This window comes from Heterocephalus glaber, unplaced genomic scaffold, assembly GCF_053883595.1.
Source record: "Heterocephalus glaber isolate CG9 unplaced genomic scaffold, H.glaber_assembly_v1.0 deba00001689, whole genome shotgun sequence".
NCBI lineage: Eukaryota > Metazoa > Chordata > Mammalia > Rodentia > Bathyergidae > Heterocephalus > Heterocephalus glaber.
This window is the reverse complement of record NW_028258414.1, coordinates 14,260,993-14,277,736: the sequence shown is the minus strand read 5'-3', so window position 1 is coordinate 14,277,736 and position 16,744 is coordinate 14,260,993. Positions and strand designations below refer to the sequence as shown.

The window sequence follows — 16,744 nt, the reverse complement described above, 5'->3', positions numbered from 1 at the left end:
GCTTGGCAGACCTCAGGGGCAGTGCTCCCAGGAGGCTGGCACACAGAACGCAGCTGGGACCCTCAACCACCTGGGTGGAGGCCTGGGTTCCAGGTTCTCCCGGTCTGTGGCCATGTGCTGAGGCTGCCTCCTCTCTAGCCTGGCCTGCCCTCTTTATTCCTTGACTGCTGAGAACCACAAGGCTTTCACACTGTTGGGTAGCCTCATGCAGTGAGCTTCAACAGTGCCATGCTATCCGCCTGTCCATCTGCCCTCCTCTCCCCTGCTTTAAGAAACCACACTCCTGGGTCTTCTGTGATGCCCTCTTGGACCGCTCAGCCAGCACCCCTCTGTCCTTCTTGGCCACCTTGTGGTATCTGATGGAGCTCTGTGTTTGTTACAATACAGCTTCTCACTGTAATGTCATCCGGCTTACCCGAGGATCTTACTGAAATACAGATTCTGACTCCGCAGCTCTGGGCTGGCGTCTGGGATTCTGCACATGGGATGAGCCCCAAGTAACCGCGCTGCCCTAACCAGGACCATGCTCGGAGTACAGGGCGTGTGTGCTTGTTCCTGGCTTGACGTCCCCAGGAGCGCAGCCTCTGTCTTATCTCCTTCACCTGAGCCCTGGGCCTCCAGCACCAAGCTCAGGCTGGGCCTGAATGCTGAGAACTGGGCGGAGCCAACCACAGAGGTGTGCAAGTAAACTTGGGGGGGGATTCACAGTCCCCCTCCTGGTCACACTCCTGCTTGGACCTGCTGGCTCTGGATGCTGCTTCTGAGGTGGGGGTGAACAGGTGGCCAGAGAACCCTTGCTCATCCATCTCAGCTCACTACTTCCTCTGATCCATCCGAAAGGTGGAGGGGAGAAGGGGAGGGTGCCCAGCGACTGCTGTGCGGCAGTGAGATTTCCGGGAAGGAGCAGATGTTCTCAGTAAGAGTCCAGAGGTGGCAGGGCAGAGAGCAGTGTGAGGTGGTTCTGGCAGTGGCCAGCTAGAGGAAGACAGAGGCATCTGGAAGAGCAACAGCCTTAGCTCAGTGAGCACAGGCTCTGCCCCAGTGCTGTTTCCCCTTCCCTGCCTCAGGCCCTGCCAGCAAGCTCCCTTGTGGGCTGAGCTTGCCTGTCACTCACTTCTCCTCACCCCTCCCACTTTGGAAGGCACCAGGGTCCACTCAGATGATGAGGCTGGCAAGTGTCATATAGCCTGAGCGGCCCTTGTGGCTGTCACAACCCTGGCCACTGAAGGGCATTCACCCCAAGGAGAGGTCGCAGCCCAGTCCCTGGGGGTTTGTCTTGTACCCAGGGGGCAGCAGTGCTGGCATGACTCAAGGGCTCTTACAAAGCTGCTCCTGCCAGTTGCTTATGAATTGAAGGGCCACTGAGGCCAGCCAGGCAGTCCTGTCAGGCCCAGGGGATGCTGGGGAATCCACACTTCCCTGCCAGAGAAGGCCGTGGGAGGGCAGGGGCATTGTCTTGGCTTTGGAGAGGATGCTCTCTGCCAGCCAGGTCTCTTTCCTGAGAGAGCGTTGCCAGGGCCCTAGAAATCTGTGGTCTCAAGGGCCAGGAAGCTACTTGGAGACTCTCTTCCGTCAGCACCAACCAGGAGGGGCAGGAAGCAGCAGAGAGGTAGTGAGCTCCTCATCACCAAAAGCATTCAATCTAAGGCTGAGAAGTACTTAGATCAGAGTTTGCCAAGAAGCATCCTGCAGACCAAACTCGGCCCCTCCATGTGCTGTGTGGCCGGCATAGCATGTTCACAGCTGAGCCAATGTTTTCATGTGGAGAGATGGAACATAAAATCATGGTTTGGGGCCTTTTTTCGGGAAACAATTGGAAACTCTGTGGGTTCTGGCCTCCAGTTCCTGTGCTACAGCCAAGAGACCGAAAACAGTAGAGGCTGTCCCCTTTAAACTGGCTTCTGCTGCTCAGTTTGTCCACAGTTCCTAGCTGTCCCTAGCGTGTCTGTCTTATACCCGGCCATGTCCCATGCCACTTTGCTACCTGAACCCTCTAGGCTTGAGTTTACAATCCTCAACTCAAATCAAGAGACTAAAGCCAGGTAGTTTCCCAGACCAATAACCACTATCCATAAAATACCTACCATGCGCCAGGCTGTGCTGGGAGCTCTATATCCCTCACTACCTCTACTCTTCTTAGTGGACCCCAAACAGTTTTACTATTCTCAGTTTACAGGTCACGCTCTGATGGGGCTGGGGGAGAGATTTGCCTCAGATCACGTCACTACGAACTACTAGAACTGGAATTTGATCCTGGACTCTAGGACTCTGAACTCATGCTCGTCCAGCCCCTTTTCCCTCTCTCTTCCCCCCTCCTCTTCCTCTTCCTCCTCCTTTTCTTTGCTTTAAAAAAATCAGTTACACAGGTAGTTCAAGAGACTATGCTGAGAATGAAACCATTGAGGAGGGGCCGTGAAGGGAGGAGGGTCAGCAGGCATACGACATCTATCAGGTCTCAGAACCCCAGGCCTGGAGAGACTTTGGCAGTGCTGGAGAGAGCCTTTTTTTGTGTTGCTGGGGGAAGGGGAAAGGGACTGGCCCGAGGTCACAGAGGAAGTCCGTGCCAAAGATGAAACTAGAACCCATTGGGCTATGTAATGTCTGCCTCCAAAGGTGTTGATGCTTCGGTCCATCCACAGCCTGGCCAGAGAGTTTCCAAGGCAGGCTTTTCCTGAATAGTTTTGTCACTTGGAGCTTCTTGTCACCCCAGCCTCACACTTGCCTTTCTGGGGTGGTAGTATTTTCAGGGTCCCATCGTAGTTGGGCTGGGTTTGTAGCTCAGTGGTATAGCAGGTGCTTAGCATGTGCAAGGCTTAGAGTTTGATCCTCAGTACTACCAAAAAGTAAATGAGGCCCAGGACTCCCTCTAGAAGGGAGGATTTCTGTGTCCTAAGATGCAGAGCCTGGTGGCTGAGACATGCTGCCCAAGCCCGCCCTGGGGCTCACTCCAGGACCTTGGCAAGTCCAGACTGCTGTGGAGACCACTGGGATTTTGAAAGCTCGTCTGGGTACCTTCGCTGTCCCTATTCCTGGATGGGAATGATAGGAGGTCAGAAGGGAGAGGAACAAGTAGCCAGTGGCGTCTGTGTTCTGTCCATCAGAGAAATAATGTCACGTGGTCTGTTCATTACATCCTCTGAGAAAGAGGATGTGGACTCAGACTGTGGATTAGGATGTGGCACGTGACCAGAAGAGGGCTGACTTTGTGCCCAGGCTCAGAGCTCAGCCTCTGATGAAGATTGGGACTCAGTGTATAACCAAGGTCAAGGCTCAGTGAGTTCACATCTGGGCTCAGACCGAGACCAGGATCAGGGCTTAGTCTATGACTAGGGTCAAGGCTTAGCTTATGGCCGGGATCAGGGATCAGTCCCAACTAGGGTTAGGGCTTGGTCCAGAGTCAGGAATTGGAGTCCTGTAACAAAACTTCTGAACTGATCTTAGCACCTTCCCTGGGGCCCCAAGGCTTAGGGCAGGGTGGGCATGTTGCCAGTCCCCTCCCAGCTCCCTTTTCCCTTCTAGGAAGCCCTCTGCCCTCCCCAATCCCTGAGCCAGCTCCCTCTGGTCCTCTCTGGGAGATAAAGTACAAATTATAGATAAACAACAGTGCCACCGGTGCCGCGATGCTGGAGCCACCAAAGCTCACACGTGACCACTCCCACCCCGCTCTGCAATCTCATTGTTGGGGCTGGTGTCTGGTGTACCCAGACAGACAGCGAGCTTGGCACCTACAGAGCTGTGCCAGGGCTGGGCACTCAGAGTGAGGTGTGCCCGGCTGATGGAGGGATCCCCTTACCCCACCCCACCGCACCCCAGCTCTGGGCCACCACATACTGCAGAACAAGCAGCGGGCCCCCAGGTCTGATCACAGCAACTGCGGGGGCCTGATAATTGGCTGCTGATGATTTTGTGTCTGTCTAAGCATTTACCCGTGTGGGTGGATGTGTTATGTCTGCCTGAACGAGGCTTTCAGAAGTTAATACCTAATGGGGCTGGCGAATACACTGTTTTCAGGGTTTGGGGAGGGCAAGATAAGGCGGGGTCATGTGCCAAGGAGATCATAGGGTCCATTCCAGGACTACTGGTATCCATTGTGGGGAATGAAGGGGTCACTACTTACCTGACCAAAGGGAAGGCAGGGTTTTGCCTCCTTGTAAGGGTCCCAGGCCTGGCTTGGGAGAGAACAGACAAGTGTCAGAGCAGTATGGATGAGTAGTCAGGGAAGGCTTCCTAGAAGAAGCAGATCTGAGCTGGCCTTGAAAGAGAATTGTTCTGCATACTCTTCTGGGGAACTGGCATTCAGGGGCCACCTGAGTGGGTGCTGGCAGGCACTTAGGGCAGGTTACTCAGAACTGGCTCTGAATCTGCACTCCTTTCTCTCTACCCTTCCCCCAGGACTCAGACCTGCTGGCAGGTCAGCCTGTGATGCAGCCTGAGCACACCAGCCTGTGCACCTCAGGGGAGCCCTTGTGGGCCCTGCTCAGTTGCACAGCTCTGGAGAAGGCTCCCTGCCCTGCCCTGTGAGGCTGGGAAGGCAGGTGTTGCGGCTGCCATAATGTCACTGCGCTTGTGGCCTGGAGCCCAGAAGTAATTACCCTGCAGTTCTGGTTGGGGATGGAGCAGCTCATGTCAATGATTAACGTGAGTCCCCAGCCACTGGGTGGCCAGCCAGCCATCGGCTTCTCCTACCTAGTTTGTCAGGTCCTTCCTCGAGGACAGGAAAGACCCTTAGGTGCACAGATCTCTTGGACACCCCTAGCACCTCTTAGAGAAAATGTGGTCCAGCAGAGACCTCTGTAGATGGGGCCTGTCCTGGTGCAGCCCCTGCTGGCCCACCCAGAGCCCTGCAACCTCTCCCCCTGAACTCACCTCACTTGGAGTTTGCTCCCCAACCCTCACCCTGTTCTGCCATGTTGCCCCAGAAAACTCCTTTCCTCTCAATGGCCAGGGTCAGGGCTCAGAGGCTGAGGCTGAGAGAGAGCAGAGCTAATTGGACAAATAGGTGTTGAACCTATAATCCTGACCCCATTAGTGCAAATTGAGCCAGCAGGGTAGGAATAGCGCCGCTGACCAGGAGAGTTAATGAGTCTCCCTCGTTTTCCTGAGGACTGTTCTGAGGACAGCCAGGCAGGATCCTGAAGCTACATTGCCCTGTGTCCTGGAGCAGGAGGCATCCCTTCCCTACCGAATCTTCCTGCTGAGGCTTTGCAGCCCAGAGACTGGAGGAGTGGGGGTGGTGTCCCCCTAGGATGTTATGTCATATGGGTGTGGCTTGTTGTCTGCACCCCCTGGTCCCTAGATCATGGCCCCTGGGGAGTGACAACTGGGTGTCCTACCAGGGACTGATGGAGCAGGGGCTTCATGAAAAGGAGCTGAAATGCTGCTCTCCTGTGAAGCCTCTGACTATGTTCCTTCTCCCAGCTCCTACAGGCTGTCTTCTGGGGACAGATGTCCTCTCTCGGAGGCTCAGACCTGGCCTCAGATGAGTCCAGAGTGTGAGGACCCTTGAGACTGCAGTGATACGAGGCTACTGTGGTTGAAGGAGCCACATGGGATGGGCAACAGGACTGGCCACTGTGCAGTTGGCAGAGGAGGGAAGCAAGAGGCTTCTCCTCTTGCTTCCGAGGCTCTGGGGATGCAACTTCCTGGGTCAGGGTGGAGGGGACAACCTATAGGTGAGGGGCTGGGCCAGCTGTATGGGCTTAGCTGAGGCCTCACCTACTGGGGCCTTGCTTTCCCTGTCTGAAGATGGGACTGGAGAGGGGTTGGGCTTTAGCTGTGACTGCAGAGGACCCAGGGACCATGTGCAGTCACGACTCCTAGGCCTCCCAGAGTGCAGCCGTGCAGGTGAGATTTAGGAAAGCACCAGGTGCTTCTGCTGCCACAACTCTGGGAGCAGGTTCTGGGCCATCCCGCAGGCCCCTTCCTCATTGTTTGTAGCCTGCGCTTCCCTGATTGCCTGTGTTTGCCGAGGTCTGTCAGCCACTCCTCCCCTGAGCCAAGGTCCAGTCCTGACTCCTCAGCCCATAGAGGAGCCCACTAGGGAAGGGCCTCCCTCTCAGGGAGCTGTTTTCCTTTCTCTCTACACTGCTTTTAGAAATCCAAATCCAAATTCTGGAGCTAGGAGGGACCTCAGGGAACATGGCCCTTGCTCAGCCTCCTTGTTAGACTGGGTTTTCCTGGAGAGAAGGTGGCAGAGACCCATCCGTCTTCATGTCCTCAGGGCCCATGTGCCCCCAGGGGGTCCTTATTGCTTGGCTGATCCTCACCCCATCTCAGCAAAAACAGATTATGGATGCATATGCCAGAGTCAACCACCTCCATGGCTGGCCCCTGGCTGGAGCCACCCAGCCTCGGGATGCTCTGCCCCATCCATGCACCCCTAGGGCTTCTGCTGCAACTCAAGCCTGAATCTTCCTAATTCTTCCTCCACCCTGGTGGCACCTTCCGGTGAGCAGGTGAGCTGCCCCATCTCGGCTCCCCAGAGTGGTGCTCACGTGCCACTCCACAACAACGTTCTATTTCTGTTCCCTTCTCCTGAGTGGTGGAACAGAAGGTTCCTGGGGGAGTGGTGCTTGAGGCTTCTTTCATTTTTGTAAGCAGAGCTGACAACTCCTCCGATTGCCAGTCCCCTCCCTGATTTTCTCCAGATGGTCTTGTCAGCTAGGTAGAGTACAGAGCTGGGAGGCCACTAGCCTGAGGGGACACAGCATGCTGGAGCCTGGAGTCTGTGGTGCAGAGCAGATGTCCCCACGGTGTGATTTACGGTGTGTGCATGTGCACACGTGCATGGGCGTGTACATTAGCACCCATCTGTGTGTGCACAGCCTTGGGGACCATCAGGGAAGCCATGGGTGGTTCCCTTGGATTGTCCCCTGTGGCTAGGCCTGCATCAGCTGTGCCATTAGGAAGGTGCAGCGACAGTCCCTTCCTCTTCTAAACACTTAAAGGTGCCTTGTGGCCCCTGGAAAAGCCCTGACTTCTTAGTGTGGCTTTTAGGATGCCCCTGTCTTCCTTTAGACTGGTGTTGAGATGGGGAGTGGGGTCCGAGTTCTCTGAGAAGCGCTTCCTTCCCTTGCAAGCATTCTGTGTGCTCAGCTGCCCTCCGCAGGCCTCTGGGCCTGGCGCTATGGAGCCATGTGGGTGGGACTCAGTGAGTCTTTGAGGTTGTCTACTTCCATTCTCCCCTGTGCCAGTGGGGACTCTGAGGAAGGGCTGTGAGAGGCAGGGACTTGTTCAAGGTGACAAAGCAAGTGAATGAGAAAGGTGGAACTAGAACTGAGACTTTGTCTGGGGTTCCTTCTGTGTGGGGCTCATTTCTGTAGCCCTGGGCTTGAGCCTCAGTGCTGTCCTTCCTGACCTGTGGATGCATTTGGGCCCCTGCATCCTCTTTGACGCTTTAGCCACCAGCGGGCCATGTTGCCCCAGCTGGCCTAGATCATCAGCTCCTGTGAGGTGAGTCGGCCCATCCCCCAGACTGAGTGCTGCCTAGGTCAGGGCCTGCATCTCAGTGGTCACAACAATTACAACAATGATGATGGTGCCTAATGTGTACCGAGTATTTGTGCTGTATAGCATGTCAGAAAATATCTCATTTAATTCTCCCAGAATCCTGAGGTGTGGGGATTCATGATCTCATTTCGTACATGAAAAAACAGGCTCAGAGGGTGAAATGATTTATCTGAGGCCACACAGCCAGAGCGTCCAACACCAGAGCACCTCAGCACTGTCCTGCCATGGCCTGGATCCTTAGAGTGTGGTCACTGGACCAGCAGCCTCGGCATCAGCGTGGGGCTGTTTAGCAGTGCAGAGCTTGGGCCCTCCCCTGCAGCTGGGTAGGGAGGTCCTCTGGTGTCTGTGTGCACAGCTCACAGTTCAGGAGGCACTGCGCTGTGTGACTGAAGGGTCCCAGGCAGGAGGGAGCCTGCCACAGCCCTCACACAGTTCCCCTCTCCCTGGCCAGGGGCCGAGACCAACTCTCCTTATATAATTCGGGGCTAGGACCTCAGCCCAGGACAGGAGGGACTTTAGAAGGGGAAGGGGAAGGGCTCGTGGTGGGAGGGCCTTAAGAAAACATGTTTGCTCCTCAAGTGAAGACAGTCCTAAAGAGCTAGAAAATAAAGCTATGTCCAAATCCCGACCACCCACCCTTAAACCAAGCACTGGACGGACGCCCTTGGCTTTCAGTCTAACCGTGTCGGAGGCAGCTTCTGGCAGCCCAGGGAGCAGCTACCTGGGAGCCCTGTGATTCTGAGTCAGAGATTTTGAGGTGGGTTAAAAATAGAGCCCTAGTGGCCAAGCGGGGGTGGGAGGAGAAGAGCAGTTCATCTGTTGTGGTGGGAGCCCCTGGGTCAGTGGGGGAGGCCGGGCAGGAAGGAGACTGGGGGGGGGTCCCTTCCTCCCCAGCCCGAGCAACAGCCTGGCCTGGCCTGGCCCAAGGTTGTGGGAGGCGCCCTTTCAGCTCTTGGGGCTGTGAGCCGGGAAGGCTGGCCAGCCAGCAGCGTGGGGAGGGGGTGACAACAGGCATGTGGACAGGGAGGCAGGAGTGGGGACAGGCCTGGCCTTGGTTGTAGTCTTTAGAGCTTAAAAGGAAACCCTGATGGATGGGATGTGCAAAGAGCAAAGACTGCAGGGACAGAGGAGCGAGGGGGTCTCCCGTGAGGTCCCTCTGGAGGGAAAGAGACTGGCATCGAGGGATCAGCAGAAGAGTCGCTAATTCCCCTGTGGCTGGAAGGAGACGAAGAGGCTGAGGAGACAACACCACAGGAGTCTGGTGGCAGAAAGAGGAAGGGGGTGCGGTGGTGGCATGTTTTTCTGTGGAGTAGAAGCTGACCATGAGGGGGATGTGGTGGTCTCAGAGCTTTGAGGAGACTGGGTCACGGGTAGAGGTGGTCTGAGGTTGTGTGTGTCTCTGCACAGCCCCTGTGCACAGGGGAAAAGGGTGGGGGATAGCCTGGCCCAGGGTTAAAAGGCAAGGCAGGGCATGGGAGATAAGGGCGTTGTATTAAAGAGGTCAAGGAGCTAGATTGTTGTGTCAGCGAGGGCAGGCTGGGAGGAGGCCAGCAAACTCTTTGGGAGACTCGAGTCAGCAGACTACAGCTCCAGTGGCAGGGCAGACGAGGCACCGCTGAGTGTGAGCTGGAAGAAGGGAGGGAGATTAGCAGGGACGCTCAACTGTGATCGCAGAGATGGGCAGCTGGAGGTGGTGACATGGTGCCGGGCGTGCGGGTACCCATTTGTTAGGCCAGAGGCTGTAGGTGTCGAGGGTGTGGGTAGAAGTCACCCCAGGTGGTGGGAGGATTTGGAGTGGAAGGATGCAGACCAGGTCCCAACATTGCCATGGTCCCTGAGGGTGTCCGGTAGATGCAGGAAGGATGGCCAGCAGACGACAAGATGCCCAAAGGACCCCATGGACATTTCTATCGCAGGCAGGAAGTGGCAGCAGTAGGGGACAGAAGGATGCTGACTCATCCTGACCTTGGGCATGGGGGTGTGGGAGACCGAGGTTCTAAGCAGGGAGGCTGAGGGGTCGGGGAGTGAAGAAGCTGAGGATAAGGTACCACAGAAGACAGCATAGGAGAGAGAGCTGGGAGGAAGAAGCGCGGGAGAGCATGGGGTCTGGGCTGATAAACCACCAGCAGCTAGGCTGTTCGCATTTAAGTTCTTGATCCACTGCATAGAATAAAGTTCTCAACTTCTTGTGTCTTGGTGGCCTCATCTGTGAAATGGGTGTAATCAGTGTCCCTTGCACAGGGTTTCTATGAGGACTGAATAAAATAATCCATGTAAGGCACTCAGATTAGTGCCTGGCAGAATAGTAAGTGCCTGACAAAGTTTGACCTCTGTCCTCCTCTCGCTGTCTTTAGGAGTCACCTTGAGCATTATCTTTATTAGACCCTGGGAAACCATGAGACAGACCGTGAATGGAGGAGACTCTCCCAGCTCCTGTTCCTTTCTCACGCAGGAAGACTCCTAGATCCTCAGGTTCTGTAATATGCTGGGGGACTGGAAGGAGTGCCAGGAGGTTCCTCACAGAAGGGGCGGCATGCAACTTCTGCTAACAGAGAGGCACAAGCCCAAGGCAGGGGCCAAACCTTGTCAGAGGAGGAGGTGTGGGACCTCAGACGATGAAGGATTTCAAAAGATGGCGGCTCTTGGGAGAAGGAACCAGGGTGCGGGTGGAGATAGGGCTGGGAAGGTGGCCCAAGGCTCCTGAGAGGTGAGAGGGGGAAGAAAGAAAGAGTGATGGGTGCCAGACCAAGGAGTTGAGCTCTCTTCTGTACTGGGGTCCTCCACAAGAGCTAAGTCAAGGGTGACAGAATCATGATTGGGAAAGGTCATGCTGAGGGCATGTGAGGCAGGCAGGAGGCTGCTACAGCAGTCAGGGAGAGTCAGACAGCATCACGGATGAAGCTGGTAGGCCCAGGTAACTTCTTGGAGGTACATGGGGTGGGTGGGAGGTGAGAGAAGACAGGAGGGCGGCCCTGAGGTTTGGAGCCCAGGTAACCAAAGTGTGGTAACTAGGTGTGCCACTCAGCTTTGACGACAATGGTGGGCCCACCAGGTGCAGGAGACAGCAGGCCCTCCAGGTGGACACATGTCACGGGCAGGTGGGGATGCAGGTCTGGTGTAAGGACTACTGAGCCAGAGCCATCTGCACAGTGGGGCAGGGAAAGATGCGGTGCTGCGTGTGCTGCTCACCTGGCAGAAAGCACGGCTGCAGTCAGCATGCAGGGATGAGGGGCCACCTGAAGCAAGGCCCTGCCTTCCTGGAGCCACTGTGTTCTATGAGAGCTGGATCCAGGGCTCAGGCTGGGACAAAGCTCTGCTGGTCAGAGGTTGAGGAGCCCCAGATGAATCTGGAAGGATAAAAATGCTTTAATGGCAAAACAGTGACATTCTCTATTCCAGTGGTCAGGATTCCCAGGGGATAATATCTGTGCCGGAATGAGTGTGCAAGAAAATATGTATGCCCCAAAGAAGACGGGTGCAGAGATGAGAATGCTTACAAACACACATGTGGATGTGTACGCATGTGTGCACACACTTCCCTGCACATGTTCTCAAAGGCAAGTGTGAGGCTGTGTGACAAGAGAAAGCTGAAGGAGGCCATCTCTGTCTAGCGCTTTCCCATCTCCGGCCTCCATTTTACCTCCCTTCCATCCTCGTCAGCCCCCAGAGCGGGAGAAGGCCCTGTTTGGTCCTTGAGTCTCCGAGTTCAGGGTCAGCAACCTCCTGCCTTCTCTTCCCTTGGCTTCCTTGAGGATTTTCCTCTCAGGCCAAACAATGAAACATTCCAGATACCAGTGCAAAGGGCTGCTTGGGTGTTTGCCATCCCTCATTTCTTCTACACATGAGACTTGCCAGTTGGCTACCCCACCCTGCCGAGGTGCCACCTGCCTGCCTAGGTGGGACTGCTGGTCCAAGGAGGAGGTGAAGCCCAGGGTTGAGAGTAAACAGCTCTAGAGTCCTGGCACTGAGCCTTCAGAGTCGGGGTCTTCAGACCAGGGCTCTGTCCTGTCAGCTTAGGGAGGACTGGGACAAAGGAAAGTCTTCTGGCTTTGGAGAGACCAAGCCCTCTAATCAGACCTTCACCAAGTCCAGCTTGCCTGAGTCTGGCTGTCCATCTCTTCCCTGTCAAGGCACCTGCCACGATGGCTGCATACACTGGATTATGGGACTCAATCATGAATGATTTTAGGAGCAGTAGAGTTGTAGGGGAGCATTGCGTATCCATCTTGAGGCTTTGGAAACGCTACTTTTCCCTCTGTGTGGACCTCAGTTTTCCCTTCTACCACAGGGGTGCAACCATGCCTGACTTTCTGACTGCTGGTAATCAGAGCGCTCTTAACCCTTGAGAGGTGTGCTTCTTTCCCACTTTGGAGGTACCTGAGAAGGCCCCAGAGCCAGGAAGAGAGGTCCGCTCTGAACCTCTTTGCAGTGCCCTCTTCTGTTTCTGGGCCTTGCTCTGGTGGGCCACCTCCCCACTGTGTGCCTGAGAAACTGTCTGCTTCCTATTAGTCGGAAGTACCCACTACCCCAAGAGCTCAGAGTCTGCGTCTCACAGAGTTCTCTGAATCTGCCTCTGCTCCTTATTAACTCTGTGGTCTTGGGCAAACACTTCACTTTGAGCCTTGATGTCATCATGTGTAAAATGCAAATAATAGCAGCCTTGATGCTGGTGTGACGGTTAGGTGAAGTAATTCATGGAAAGCAGAGTCCGTGCTCCTCCATGTGCAGGCTCTTTGTAAATAAAGGATTTTCAGCCACCAAGGAAGCCCCAGTGAAAAAGCCCAGGGACATTAGAAATCCCTTCAGATGCTCTGACCACCAGGATTGGGGATGAGCGGGGTCCACAGAGCTGAGGATGCCAGTGAGAAGACTCCTGCCAACTTTCCCTGGCTCGACCTGCAGACCCGGCTGGCTGCCACGACGGTCGCTGTCCGTGGTGCTGAAAAAAATTTGGGGCTCTGGCCTAGCACAGCTTTCAGAGCCTGTGCAACCATCTGGCAGAGTCTGGAAATGTGGTCCATGAGGCCAAGGGCAGCTCCCAAAGCCTCACCCTTTCACCTGAGAAGTACTTACCTAGCCTCACCCTTCTCACCCACCTTTCCAGATGCTTAGGCTGCATGGGCTGGTTTTCTGCCCCACTGCCTGAAGTATTTTCTGGCCAAGCTTTATGCTCTGATGCGACTGTGGGTTTCCTGTGCTCTGGGCATCTGGATGCTGAGGTCCATAGGTTCTGTTGTCCAATTAGTCCATTTAGTACTGTGGCCCCTGCCTTCTTCCACTGCCTCTCTTTGTTCAGTATAGGTTCCCTTCCAATCACACTCCCAGTAGAAGCTTTGCTTTGGTTCTTCTCTGGAAGGTTTAATCTACCACTCTCTCACCTCTTGCCTGCAAACCTGTTGGTTTGAATGATTTATTTACTCATTTCACAATACAGAGCATAGTCCAGGACGTGTAAGATATCAGTTCATTTCACTCTTATGACAACTTTAAGAGTTGGGTACTGTGATTATGTCCATTGAGCAGATGAGCTGGAAGAGCTCGAGTGTCTTGGGGTAAACGATGGAGCCAGAATAGAACCAAGGTTGGCTGGCCCCAGAGCCTGTGCTGCTTCTCAACAGATCATGCCGCCCCCCCCCACCCCAGCAGCTCTGTGCTGGCCCAGGACAGTGTCTGTGGGGAAAATGCTTTAATATTCCGACCCCAGCCCAGACTAGGCACCAGAAATATCTTGAGCATCTGGAAACTTAAGATTGAGACAATTAGTCAGAATGCAGGGAAATGGGTGTTTTTGCCTCATGTAATTTGGTTTTATGAAGACCACTAAATGCAAACATTCTCTTGTTAATTACTGTCTTGAATTTGGTCTGTAATTGAGGGAACTAGATCTGGGGGAAGTGTAGAAACTTGCTGAAGTGGCAGGCCCGCCCGAGTCAGCATTCCCAGCCGCCTTGCACCCGATCTGTTAATTTTAGAAACTCTGCTAGCCTGAGTGTATTATTAGCTTTATATACAGAGGGCCACATGGCTCTCCATGGCTTCTCTATGCCACAGCTTTTTTTGTTTTGTTTTGTTTTCTTTTTCCTAAGAGATTAAATGAAAAGGAATATGGTGGTGTGTATACAGGGGTGTTTTCATGCTGTATGTGAATGGGGATGCCTGGGAAGGGCTTTTAGTGAGTGTACACAGCTGTCTTTGTGTGACCTATGTGCAGCTGGGTGGAGAGTGCACACAGCCCAAGATCACTCATCAAAGCCTAAGCCATTCTCCCAGCCTCAGGAGCAGATGTGCTGTACTCTCCGCAGGAAGGTGTGATGGCTTGGTGTGTCCCCAGGCTTTAGTTGGGTTCTCCCAGCAGGCTATGGGTATTGGGGGTGGAGAAGGGGTGGGTGGGTTGTGGGGCAGGGAAGAGGCTGAAGTTGACCTCTAGGCAGCAGTCTTGGAAGGAGAAGCTTTTAGCACCTAGGAGGCCCTGCCTTGAGGCCCTTAAAGGGCTTGACTTTCAAAGGAGCTGTTGGAAGTTGGAAACCACCCTCCCTGAGCTGGGTGATGTGGGACAGCTGTCCCACCCACCTTTAGAAAGCAGTCCCTGCCTCTCCTTGACTCACAGCACCATTTTGAGCCTAGCAAAGAAAACAGTTTGCTATGAAGTCTTTTCTCTGTAAACCCAGAACTCCTCAGGCAGGGGAACTTCAGTGTCCGGGGAACCCTCTGAAGTGTTGAAGGGAGCTTATCTATCTCCCATTTCCTTCCTTCTGGTTTCTCTGCAGTAGAGAATTAAAGATGGCTGAAAGTTTATTTACCCAGGAGAGGACATGCTTCTTTCTGCCGGACTTAATACCTTTATCTGTCACTGTGTAACTGTCTTAATTAATAGCAGAGGGAAATAGCTCAGCGTTGCAAGTTATGGTCCTGGGGCCAGGCCGGGGATGCCTGGTACTTGGGCAGGCCCTGGGAATGGATGGTCAGACATTCGAGATGTGAGTGGAGGTCTTGACTGTACCTTCCTGTGCCGTCTCCACACTCCAGAAGGTCCCCTTCTGGGCCAGCCAGAGATAACCCAGCACAGACATGTGAGTTGCCTCTGTACCTCCTCACACTGCTTGACTTCTGAGAGTCTTTGTCCTGAGGATCCCTCCCAAGTCAGCCTCCCTTAGGAAGGACCTGCAGGTGCTTGGAAGCCTTGGGAGAAATGATGCTGGAAGTCCAAGCTGGTCTCCGTTCATTGCACTGAGTGGTGCCTCACTGGTGCCTGAAGTCTTCCATCCCATCAACCCTTCTTCCCTTTGATGCTGTCTCTGCCCCTCTGTACCTATTTTAGCATGCAAACCTCTGGGGGAGGGTGACAGATATTTTCTGATGAAAGGGGGATCCCTGAGAGCCAGAGTGGGAAAGGGCTAGGTCAGACTAAGAGGATGCATTGCACAGTGGGGAAACTGAGACCCAGCATGGGGAAGGCATTTGCTTGGTGTCACATAGCATATTGGTGACCAAGTCAGAGCTAAAGTCAAGGCTCTGCATCCCAGGCACCTGCTGGTCCGGACTTACCCTGCTCTCTGTCACGGTCCATGGCATGTCTGCTGGACAGCCGGTCTCCAGCCACAGCTAATCCCTCAGGAAGAACGGGGCAGCCTGGCCCGAGCTTGGGGTGGCTGCAGTGAGCTGCTGCTGTCACCAAAGAACCTCTTGCTTGTCTCTGGGTATCCCTGTGTGGCTTGTCAGCCCGACTGTCACTGGGGGTGGGGATGGATGGAGGAGCCCTAGCACATGGGGAGCTCACAGAAGGGCAGGGGAGAAGGTGTCCTTAGTGAATGAACAGCCCCTTTCTTTGTCATTCTCTGTATCTGAAACCTCTGCCTCCTCATGGTACCCATGTGCTACCTCCTTGAGTGTCTCAGAATCTCCCAAGACTTCTCCCCTCCCATGAGCTCCCCCTCAGAGTTTCTGCCCTTAATCTATAACCTGTCCCCTCTCTCCTGGTGACTGACCCCCTCTGTCTCTGGGCAGATTTTACTGGGACCTGACCATGCTGCTGCTGATGGTGGGAAACCTGATCATCATCCCCGTGGGCATCACCTTCTTCAAGGATGAGAACACCACACCCTGGATTGTCTTCAATGTGGTATCAGACACTTTCTTCCTCATCGACTTGGTCCTCAACTTCCGCACAGGAATCGTGGTTGAGGACAACACAGAGATCATCCTGGACCCACAGAGGATTAAAATGAAGTACCTGAAAAGCTGGTTTGTGGTGGACTTCATCTCCTCCATCCCCGTGGACTACATCTTCCTCATTGTGGAGACGCGCATTGACTCTGAGGTTTACAAGACCGCCCGGGCCCTGCGCATTGTCCGCTTTACCAAGATCCTCAGCCTCCTGCGCCTCCTGCGTCTCTCCCGCCTCATTCGATATATTCACCAGTGGGAAGAGGTGAGTGGTCCAATCAAAGCTCTCTGGTGATCTCAGATAATTGGACATGGGCTGTCAGATTGCAGAACCTGCTCCAAGGGAACAAATGTGGTCATTGCTTGGCCTCTCATCACGTGTTAGGTACTACACAGAGCACCTTACACCTGGATTCCCATTCAAGGCTGTGTCGCCCACAGAAGGTGCCACAGAGGTACATGTAGACCCTGGAATTGATTTCCACAAGGTCGTGTACTTGATAGTTGGTGAGCCCGAGAATGTAGAGCTGATCAACTCCAGAGGCTGCCCCAGTAACTACTGCACTGGATTGTGAGGGTTGTAAACTCGTGAGCCCGTTGGGGCCGATGGAGAAAGTGAAGGTGTGAAAAGGGCCAGTTCCAGGGCTGCAGGGAGCGTGGCAGCCTGGGAAGAGCTGGAGAGCACACCTTCCGGCTGTCTCAGCAGCCCCTACTCAGCCCTAGCTACTTGTTGCCGCACGAGAATGGGCTCAGGCTTGCTAGATCTGCAGATACATCACGGAAAGCAGAAATCGGGAGTTTCGTACCAGTGCTTTTGGTAACTATCTTCAATTGTGTTCTTCTGGGACAGACCCTGAGAAGAAGGGAAAGTGATTTTGGGGGAAACTTTCCCAGGAAAATCTGGTAAGGGAGTGGGGAAGAAAGATGGACAAAGATAGGAAGCTGAGTGAGAAAGGGTGAGACATTAAGCAGAGTCCCATGCAGAGCACTTGGGCCCAGTCCCATAGGGAGCTCTGGGGACAGTGTACCCCATACCTCAAGATTGTCTCAGTCAGGGCAAGAGATTGGAGCA

The 16,744-nt window shown here is 54.3% G+C and overlaps 1 protein-coding gene across 1 annotated transcript in view; it reads left to right on the top strand.

Annotated features, from left to right (window-relative positions):
• The window catches only part of Hcn4 (hyperpolarization activated cyclic nucleotide gated potassium channel 4), a 36,782-nt gene that overhangs the window by 5,184 nt on the left and 14,854 nt on the right, over positions 1–16,744 (top strand). The window contains exon 2 of the mRNA XM_004855510.3: positions 15,514–15,937. Coding sequence (XP_004855567.1) covers positions 15,514–15,937 — 424 coding nt within the window. The remainder of the gene's footprint in view (positions 1–15,513; positions 15,938–16,744) is intronic.